The 10,881-nt window shown below is 40.5% G+C and overlaps 1 protein-coding gene across 2 annotated transcripts in view; it reads right to left on the reverse strand.

Annotated features, from left to right (window-relative positions):
* syde2 (synapse defective 1, Rho GTPase, homolog 2 (C. elegans)) overlaps window positions 1–7,271 on the reverse strand; it is a 52,854-nt gene extending 45,583 nt beyond the window's left edge. The window contains exon 1 of one of the 2 annotated variants that reach the window (XM_015381855.1): window positions 5,111–7,271. In XM_015381855.1, the coding sequence (XP_015237341.1) occupies window positions 5,111–7,076 (1,966 nt within the window). In that variant the 5' untranslated portion in view covers window positions 7,077–7,271. The remainder of the gene's footprint in view (window positions 1–5,110) is intronic. The other variant, XM_015381856.1, reaches the window with a different exon arrangement.
* Window positions 7,272–10,881: the final 3,610 nt, after the last annotated feature.

Raw genomic sequence — 10,881 nt, forward strand, 5'->3', positions numbered from 1 at the left:
AACCTGCAATGTTAACCACTAAACAAAATCATCCCATACACTTGACTTAGAATAGATTTTATCTACAGCGAAACATGTTAAAGGCCCTTTTCAGCTTCTTTGCAATCCGTGCAGAGGGAACCCTGACGGACCCCCGACCTCAAGGTAACAGATGGCCAAACCCCACAGTACATGACTGCGTCTTTGTCAGAAAACCAAAAGAAAAGAGAAAAATGAGGCGGTTCACAGATGGGGAGGAGTGTTATGGTTTGCAAAATTACCAGGAAAAAAGCTCCAAGTACCAATGCAGATCTGCATGGTGTGAGCCGCAGAATGAACCCAATTATATTCACCTCTAAACTTTGTGAGTGGCTGGATCTTTTGCTCATAAAGACAAAGCTCTTGATCCACTTTCCCATAGGCTTGTAATTTTGTTCCTGTTTTCCCCTTTTGGTTAAAAAGGCCTTTCTTTTGATAGGAGCAAAACACACACCAGCTCATTTTCTCTTCCATACAGACACAACTTTGTTGTAAGTACTTGGTTTGTGAGCTCCTATTTAGAGGGAATCTTTAGCGGGGTGCCATGCATTCCTGTTGACACTCATTCATATGCTAATCATGATTCTCAGTGTAGATTTTTCTTTTTACACAAGGACAGAGCTGAGATCACTCAGGGTTACATCACATGTCAACACTTGCATCCTACTGAGGCATACTGACGGCGTTGATAACACTTCCTCCTCCATATGCTGGCTGAAGAGGCCAATTTTTTTCCCTCCATCTCTCAGTTCTTTCAGTGTTTCTTTTTTTGTGTTGATCAAAATCAAATTTTTAGGGCAAACAGAGATGGCTTAATTAGCTAAATAGCTACAATAACCGTTAGAAAGAAGCCTTGAAGCCCATTAAAGGCAATAAAGTAGCATTCTCCCCACTCCTTGGAGCAGACGCCATCATGACTAACACATCTCATAAAACCATATCGGCATGATCCATTATGCCTCAAGTTTCTCCTCTCTCATCTTATCTGTGTTTGGAGCTTGCAACTTCAATAAATCTGTCAAAGCTCATACATGCTATAACACAGGATAGTGTTTGCACCTCCCTTCTTAGCTGTGACATGTGTTTCTATCTGAAAAAAGTTTCTTGAAAAGAAAATATAGATATACTTAGGAGTGAGTATCATATTCTTTAACATATACTCTACAGTGCTCTGTTAGACTGACATCTAGAAACTGAGACCACTGCCAAGATCATGAACCACATGGGTATTATCTCAACAAACATGACCAGCAACTAAGCTTTAGAAGCCAAACCAGAGTGATACAAAGCAGATTGGACCCAATTCTTTTATGTTGTTTCCAACCAGTTCCCATCATCATCAGATTAGCTTCCTGTGCAGAGTTTTCTAGATCCGATCTAAAAAAAGGGGTTGATAGAAATTCACCATCTTTGTTTACGAATGCAAAGAATTTTCTAATTTTACATAAAATACACTCCAAAGATTGGAACAGGTGCGTACATGAACGCCAATCGGAATGGCAATCGGCCAAAAAAAACAACCCCTTTTTTTCGGAATTAAATTTCTTTCCGATCAGACCAAATTGGATTAGAAGCTTCTGTTTGACATGTCTACATGAAACCTTAGTTACAATTACATAGACACAAATGATCAGATTAAAAACCTGATCAGAGAAAAACTGATTCAAGTAAACATGTCAGACTGAAGAGTCTTATCCTATTCAGTCCGACATGAATAGTGTGAATAGGATCGGATAGGTAATTGCTGAACGCTGTTCCGATTGGTGTCCATGTACATACCCATTCCAATCTTTGGAGTGAAGCAATCTCCACTATGCATGTGTCTTACCTCAGCGTGATGTTTCTCTCTTTATTAAAGCCAGGCATACACTGTGAGTGCGATACTTTCAATCATTGCACGCAGCTAATGCCCAAACTGTACAGCCGATTCAATTCCATTCAATTTATTTATATAGCGCCAATTCACAACACGTCACCTCAAGGCATTTTACAATTCACTAGATTATATAGTCAAATTGTTCTCACACTGTGCGACCGACTCTCTGATGCAATCATACGACTGCCAACTGAATTTCATTTTCTCCCGACTTTACGATTCCTGATCGGAAGGTGGTCGTGAGAGGTTAATCGCCCCTCGTTACCCCCTGTACACTACATGATGCATGAGGAGGCTGAAAATCGGCTAAATCGAAAAATTCTCACACGACTGGAGAATGTGCCTGAAAAAGAGAAAAAAAATAAATAAATCACAGTGTATGCCCGCCTTAACCTTCATTCAGTGTCTACTCGTCCTCTTTGGTAAAGGAGGCACTAAAGATAACGTGCAGATGAACATGCCATCCTGACCTCTACCCCGTAGATAAAATGACCACCAAAAATAAAAAATATGGATACAAAGATGCAATGAAGGTCCATAATGGTAAAGTCTACATCAACAGATACGACTGAAGATAAATAAAAGGGGCAGGCACATAGAGTAGCTAAAGTTTGGGATAAGCGGACAAGTAGAGGTTTGTTTACAAAACAGGCCAATTATTTGTGTCCATGTAAACAGAGTTATTGTTGAAACTGGAGTTAAAACTAGTCAGACAAGGGCACGTGTTTTCAGTAGGAAAAAATAAAATAAAAAGGGTAAGCCTCAATTTCCTGTTCTTTGCTTCTGTAGCCCATCTGCTTTAAGATTTAATGTGTTGTACATTTAGAGAAGGTTTCATGAATGCCATGGATATATAAGGAGTTTATGTGAGACAGAGGATGACTTGTTAGCACCTTAAATAAGTCAGCCCACTTTCCTCTCACCGCTGTAATCAACAAGGTGTTTTTGTCCACACATCTGTCCCTTTCTGCAGATTTTCTCATTCCTGGGCACTTTTAATAAAAACATATAGGAAGGTCTGTGTCAAAGACTTAACTCTAAGTTGAAATGCATTTTAATTTCAATGCTTTAAAATTCTGATGCTCGGTTCCAATTTAAACAAGTTGTTTTTAAATACATCCAGCGCCTTAAATCCATTCAGTTGCTACCTTGTAACCGGCGGCTTCCCTATTGGTGGAAATATGAGGCAAGGTCATCTAAAATTAGCCGAAAAAACAAAATTCAAGATAACGTTTGGATTTTTTTAACAATGTTTCCCCCCGATAGTAGCTACAGTAATCTATTGTATTTTTCAAGGTTTATCTACTTTTGTTATAGATAAAAACATGACATTCCATAAAATCCACATCTTGAAGCAGATGCATCTTGGCAGGAAATCAGCACAGAGTTCAGGATGTTGCTAGTTTAGAACAGTTCAAAACATCCTTTCCACATTCAAGGATTTCCTCAAATTATCGACAACATGTCATGTCAGGTCTTGTGTGTATATGGTGGTTTTCACTTTGGAAAAAGGATACAGATTTTTTTTTTTTTTTTTGGTTTTGTTTCTAGTTTTTACACTGGCTACACTCCAACTGGGATGTTTCCAGTTCAGGTAAATTGTACATCCCTGTATTTAGTTTGTTATATCATTGTCCAGTTTAACTCTATTTTCCATTTTGCAAGGCCAGACAGACAACCTTACCCTTCTTGTTTATAAAGTTCATTTAAATTACTATAAAGGCAGCTTGGTTCTTATCGTTCTAACTTATAAAAGTTAGAACATTCTTTTAAATATTTCACTCATAGTACAGCAAACAAACACCATTGTCAACTTTGTTTGAGACTTTATATTGTATTTACCAAATGCATGACTCATTACCCAATCCCTGCTGAAGCATGACACCTGGGTCATGCCCGCCTACCAGCATGCTCTCCTCTCCACCACGCCGAAACAAAATAAGAAATCTTTTGACTTTAAACAAAACATCCACAAACATTTTCTTATGCCCTTCAGAAAGTGTTGACATTAGTCCATGAATAAAGTGCATAAGGTCAAACTGCATTGTGATTTCTAAAGACTTCACTTCGAGGTCTCATTTCCAAATATCATTCATGAAACTCCAGGTTTGCAATATTAGACAAAATAAGCTAGAATAAAATAGGCATCCATAAAAGGAAATGCCTCAGAAAAGGGGTTTAAGAGAGCAATGAGGAATTTAAGGCTTTTTTTTTTGCTCAAACGTTCTTTCTGAGGTATTAATAGCTCCTCATTTGCAAGAGAGGTCAAGCAATGACCGTAATAAACACTTAATCGACCTTCATTTTGTTCAGTCATGGTGAGGAATTAGGTGACACAACTCAAACAAGTTAAACAACAGGAATGGCATCTGAAAAATTCCACCCAAAGTCTCTTTAAAGGCAAGCTACCATTGGGCTGTCAAGAGCAAATGACTGGGGAGGAAGGCGACATGACAGCACAACCCCCTCTTCCCTCAAACAAATCACCCACCAGGCCGACAGCAGAAAAATACTGCAATGGCTTCTCTCCCGCTTTGGATTCCTCTGGCCACAGCTGTGGAAAAGCTCAGCCGAGACAGGGATAAAATGGAAAGTGGAGGAAATAAATGAGGAAAAAATGAGAGCAAACACTGAGAGTTGCATGGAAACTAATAAATACCAAGTTTGGTACTGATTTTAACTCTACAATGGTCAAGAAAGGAGCTGTTATACGGTGGCAGTATGTTAAAAGGAGAAACCTAAATAATATCATTTGTGGTTTCCTGATACAGATGTTTTCAAGTTTTTCATAAAAAATTAGCTCACAATCAAACATTAAAATCAGATGACGATCAATAGAAAACACACAAAGACACAAACATTACCCAACCACCAACACCACAGACATCAATCTAACAGAAGAGTAAGTTAGTAGTTACTGGATCTATGTTGTCAGTATTTTGTCCGACAATCTTGTGTGTAATTAAAATGTTAAAATGTTGCTAAATTAGTGTGAAAGGCAAAGCCCGCCACCAGTTACAGATCCCCTAAAAAGGAAAGCAAGAGGTCTGAGGTGTCTCGTCCCTTTGCTTTGCATCCAGAATTGAAGGAGTGAAGGGTGGACCGCCACCAGGCGAAGTCTACTATGAGGTGGAGGAGGATGACAACAATCAGACGGGAGGAAAAACGGTAGAGGATTCCCGCTGGAGATGAGGCCACCCTGTGTAGCCTTCCTACCTGGCTGCTGAAGCTGGCTTGTTGACTTGATTGTAGACGATTTAACCTTGACTGATTTATTCCCTCGGACCTGGACGCCTTGTTTGCAGCCTCCGTGGTTAACCTTAAGGGAGGACCAATCCAGGTTCTGACCTCCACCTAGAGGTAAAGATGAACCCTCGATGCGCTGTTTCATCTCTGATGAAAGCAGACGACCCTTGTGCATCCACTCTTGCATCTTGTTCACGGTAACGCCATGGCCTTTCCTGACTGATCGGACCACCTGAGCCCGGACCTCAGCCAGCTCCCGTCTGCTCTCCTGACCCCGATGGATTCCTGGTTCACTGTTGCTGTCTGTAGAACCTGTGAGGCTGTTGACCGAGCCGCTGCTCTCGTTCAGCTGCCCCCCGTAGTCCTCCTCACCTGCGGCCTTTTGCAATAGTTCCTCGCTGCTGACTGCACGGCAAGGCTCCTTAGGCTCAGACGTCTCACCTGCTTTTAAGGCATCAGTCCCTCCATGCTCTTTTGACTCCAAAGCTTCTTTTACACGAGCCTCTACACTTTCCTGTCTGCTTACTTGGTTACAACATGAGGATACAGGATACCTGATAATGTCATCACTGGCAGATCGCTGCAATGTGGGTCTTATGGTCAGTGACAATCTGGACAGGCTCTTACTGATCAGCCTTGCCTTTGAATCCAGCTTTCCAGTGAGGCAGAGCAGAAGTGATTCGGTGTCAGAAAGCTGCTGAGAACTGTGGTTCCCTCCTGAGGACCAGGAGTCACTGTCTGTATTTTTAACAGACAGCCTGGAGCACAGACTGTCTCTTGAATGACTACTACAGGAAGAAATGGCCTGCTGCTCAGTTGAGCCACCATTAATCTGATGAACATCCAAACTGATATCATTCATAGCATTAATGAGAAGATAATAGGCTTCCTGCAGCTGTGTTCTAAGTCTGTCTGTTTCCTGGGTGATCTCACCATCATCTACCTGCAGCTCTGTGGCCTCCACCCTATCATCAGTTTTTGGTTTAACTGTCTCATAAAAGGGCAGAATTTCATTATCGTAATAATCTTCATCTTCACTGTCTAAAGGGTAGCCCAGTGGCCCCTCTGTGGTGCAAAGAGATTGGATTTTAAAGTCACACATTTGTAAGTCAGTAGGGAAAACAGTTGGGCTCAGAGGGCATCCTGATGTCTCTCCATTGAGCCGCTCACATCCAGACTCATAACTCTCAATGCTTCTAATTAAAACATTTTCTTCTGAGTTTGGATGCACGCAACTTTGCGTGTACGCCTCCAAAGCGGGGCTGTCAACATTCCAGGTGTTATTTGCGTGGATTGCTACTACAGTCCCTGCCATGTGCCGGGAGTGTCCCCTGCTCTTGATCTCTGGCCCCTCACCACCTGCAACCCAAGCCACAGCCGCTCTAACGAACCCTGCGCGTGCGCCTACCTGCGCGCGGTGTGACGCGTGACCGGAGCTGTCCCCGAACCCGATAGAATCCCCGACGCTGCACTGCCTCTGCGCACAGACGAAGCGCTTTATCTGCACATGTGGTCCTTTGAGTGAAATCCCCGCAGATGCGGGCTCCCAGAGGCTGCTTTCCTCCCCCCCGGACCCCTCCCCAGCAAACTGCGTGTCTCTTTGAAGTGGGGCTCCTAGGAGCCGCTCATTAACGTGAACCCTGCCCCCGCTGCTCTGATCCTGGGGACGTGAGCCAGCGGCTGCGCAAATCGGGACTGTTGTGAACCCCTCAGTTTGCACCAGCGCTCCTTCAACATGATTCTCATATGTACTCATTCTCTCTGTGGTGGAATCCAAAACTACCGGGCGGATCTCCTCAGGGAAAACTTTTTCTTTACCTTCAGGGCCACCATGCGCCGCAGCAGCAGATCCGTATCCACCGCTGAGCGTCGCTCCTTTTTTGGACTTCTTCCCCCGTAGTTTTGCTAGTAAAGTCCTCCGCAGAGGATCAGCCATTCCTTTCCTCTGCCACCCCCCTCCCCCCTCCAGCTAATTCCTCCCGGTGTCTCTCAGCAGACTGGCCTTAGAAGCGAAGGGCCGGGCGGGTTGTCCTCGGTCAGAGCTCGCCGAGCGGACGCGCTGCTCTCCATTCTCCGCTGTCAGCTCCGCTCTGCAGGCCACTCAGACACTCAGGACTCTACTTTGCTCAACTGCACCACCTCTCTCTCCTCTGCTGAACACACACATCTCTCCTCCCTCCTCTCTAGAGCCTCGCCTCTCTGGGTTTGTAGCTCAGATGTTTCAAATATTTTCTTGTTTCAAAGTTCATTGATTTTATACGGAAGAGGATTAAGGCCACTGAAAAGAAAAAAAAAAACGTTAATTGATTTTTAAATTTTATGTCAGAATTCCGACCTTAATCTGAGAAAAAAGTCAGAATTCTGAGTCAGAATTCTGAGATTAGTCAGAATGCTGAGAAAAAGGTCAGAATTCTGACTTTTTTTCTCAGAATTGTGGGATTAAAGTCATAATTTCGAGAAAAAGTCAGAATTCTGAGCCATAACTCTGAGAAAAAAGTCAGAATTCCGACTCAGAATTCGGATTTTGTTTCCCCTCATAATTCAGGGATTAAAGTCATAATTCTGAGAAAAAAGTCAAAATTTTGAGTCAGAATTTTGAGATTAAAATCAAATTTTTTGACTTTTTTTCCTCAGAATTCTGAGTTTAATCTCAAAATTTTTAATTTAAACTCAGAATTCTGACTTTAATCTCAGAATTTTGGATCTTAATATAGATGGGTACCATGAAGGAAGAGATGTGGGAGAACTCAGCTTCACTGACAAAGAATGGCGCAATTAGGTGACTTTTTAAGTGCTCGAGGATGCTCAAAGTGATGGTATTTCGTTAATGGAAGAGCAGAAGGTGATTAAACTAAACTAGAGCTAGTTTAGTCTTTAAAACAGACATGGCTACGGCTTGATGGTAACAGGTTTGTTAGCTATCAGAATTCTGAGAAAAAAGTCAGAATTCTGAGATTAAAGTAAAGTAAGGGATCGCTGATAGTGATATCAATACATGATACAATACTTTTTATATTTAAGCTTACTGTATCAGATAAACTGATTACATTTCAGTATTTTGGGGATTACTACTTTATTATTACAGATGAACAATGGAAAATTAGCATAACAGGTTCAAAGAAACTTAATTAAATGTATAGTGGAGGATTTTTTCGAATTTCTTGAAAAGACCTACCCTGTCAACTTAAAAAAAAAACGCACCTGCACAACCCTGCACCCAACGTTTATCTAACGCGTACGAGAGCGTGCACAAGCACGTTTCTCCTAGAGCACGCTCTGTTTAAAAGTTGCTTTTTGTATCACTCATACAAACTTACTTTCCAAAAGAAGGTTTGCTATTTTTCCACTATGTCACACTCACTACCGTTAAGTGAAAATGGGGACGAGCACGTTGGACAGCCCTACTTAAACATATCACCACTATACCTTTAAGCAATTTAATAAAACAAAGTTAGCACACCAACACAAATATTGATTGTTTAGCTGGCGCCTCTGAGCCAAGCAGAGCAGCAAAGCACTGTGAAAAAAGGCGCATTTCTGCTTTTAATGCACATTTTAAAGTATCGCATCAGAAAGGCTGATGGAAACACAAATTGTTAATAAAATCACATAAAATTACAAAAAAGTTTTGCACTCGTTTGGGGTGGTTTATGGCTTTTGCAGAAAAGGGTTGATGCACAAACTGGAAAATGGAAACACTTTTTTCCAATTAGCTCTATAAGTCACATGACTAATCAGCTGTCTCTGCTGCGGGTTTCTTCCTGGATGTTCCTGTAATGCACATAAACATGGCTGGAAGCAGCATCACAATTTATAGCTGAATGTTTACCTAAGAAAAACTTCCCTGATCACATTATAACCATCAAAACTTTCCTTCATTATTTCATGCTAGAATGCAGCCTCTACTTCATGTTTACTACAGCCATGCTTGGTTGATTCACTTCAAACCAAACGGAAACAGATATATTTGATATATTACCAGATATATTAACAGATTCACATTTTGTTTATTTCAAACTGAAATTTGAACTTCAGTTAGAGGGAAACAGCTACTGATATGGCTCTCTCCCCAGGGTGGCAGAGCCCCAAGGTGCAGGATACACACTAAAAAAACAATTTTATTCTATATATCTATACTTTCTTCTTTAAAGTCATGTTTTACCTACACCTCAACAATAGCTCTGTTATACATTTACTTGTCTTGTTAGATTAGGCACCACCCATAAAATGTAAGGATTAAGTACTATAAAAATATGGGGCCACACACAGACTAAACAAAAAGGCTGACGCTGGTGTCTGATTCATAGCATCAAGGTTAGTGAAGAATTAAAGGACCAGTTCATAGTTATTGAATCAGATCAAACCTAATTAATTAAAATAGTATTATTAGTAATATAAGAAGGTACTTTCTAATTTCCCCTGTCAAAGATATTTTTATTCACAAGGGGACTTTTACAGCTTTCTTATAAATCTCTGTCTATATGGATATTATTTCCACATATAAAAGTTACATATTAGTTTTTTTCCCCTATATATCTGTTCAGTTTTGCTTATGTTTAGCCTTAGTCTTTTACTGTCAGCCACCATCATCAGTTTCATTCAATCACACATGCTTAATATTTACATACTGCTCAGGTTTCTTTACACCCTATGATCTTCTCTGCATTGCTAATAGTTGATTGTAGTCTGGTCCAACTCTCTTGTCTGACTGCCAACCAGCACAGAAATAAGTTTGCATAAGACAGGTTAAATAATGCCTGTATATTGGATCCCAACTCTGGTCCTCAAGAACCCCTCTCCTGCATTTTTAGATAAGCATCTGTTCCAAAATACCCGATTCAAATGATTAAATGACTTCAGCATGCATTAAGTGCTGGAAATGAATCAATTATTCATATAAGTCAGTTGCAGGCAGCAAGGAGACACCTAAAACATGTAGGATGGGTAATTGGAGCAGAGTTGGGAACCACTAGAGAAGACCAGCAGGTTTCAGGTTGTACTGCATAGTCTCTGTTGGATTGTGTCCAGCTCAGGTTTCAAGAAAGGGTGGTTCCAAGGAATCAGAAGGGACAGTAGATATGGTATTGTGTGCATATGAGTATACATAACGACATATTATTGTTATGCAACCATGGTGAAACTTTGGAGAGACACTGGCTCAGTGTGCACATATAATATGCAGACACAATTAAGAACATACAAGGAAATTTCCATATAATCTGTAAAACTCCCTGCATAATTATAATAAAACAATTTATATGCATGAAAAATGCGGAACACTATGGCAATAGCCCTACTGGTTCACTTGTGAAAGTAAAATCTTTTGGGCTCTTTTTGGAATTAAGACAATTATTCTTATTGCCACATTGCCAGACAGGACACTGTTAAAAAAAAAAAAAAAAGAAAGAAACAGGAAATATCAGCATCCATAGGGGAGACACGACCGAAATGTAAAAAAAAAAGGTATAAAGTATCAACACCCATTTTAACTCTTTAAAGATGGATAAATGTTCCAAAAGATGGATTAATGTTCTTTAAAGATGGATTAATGTTCCAAAGGGTAAAACATAAAATAAAAATGAAAAAGGAACATCCATCACTTTCATCATTGTTATTACTGTTATCCTTATAAAAGTAGCCAAGACCTCATTCATGCTTCTGGCACTAAATTCCTGTTTTTTTGTTGCTTGTTTGTTTGTTGTTTAAGAAACAACTCACATCTAGTTCAAATTAGAAAAGAA

The sequence above is a fragment of the Cyprinodon variegatus genome, unplaced genomic scaffold (assembly GCF_000732505.1).
Source record: "Cyprinodon variegatus isolate N-32 unplaced genomic scaffold, C_variegatus-1.0 Scaffold243, whole genome shotgun sequence".
NCBI classification, from domain to species: domain Eukaryota; kingdom Metazoa; phylum Chordata; class Actinopteri; order Cyprinodontiformes; family Cyprinodontidae; genus Cyprinodon; species Cyprinodon variegatus.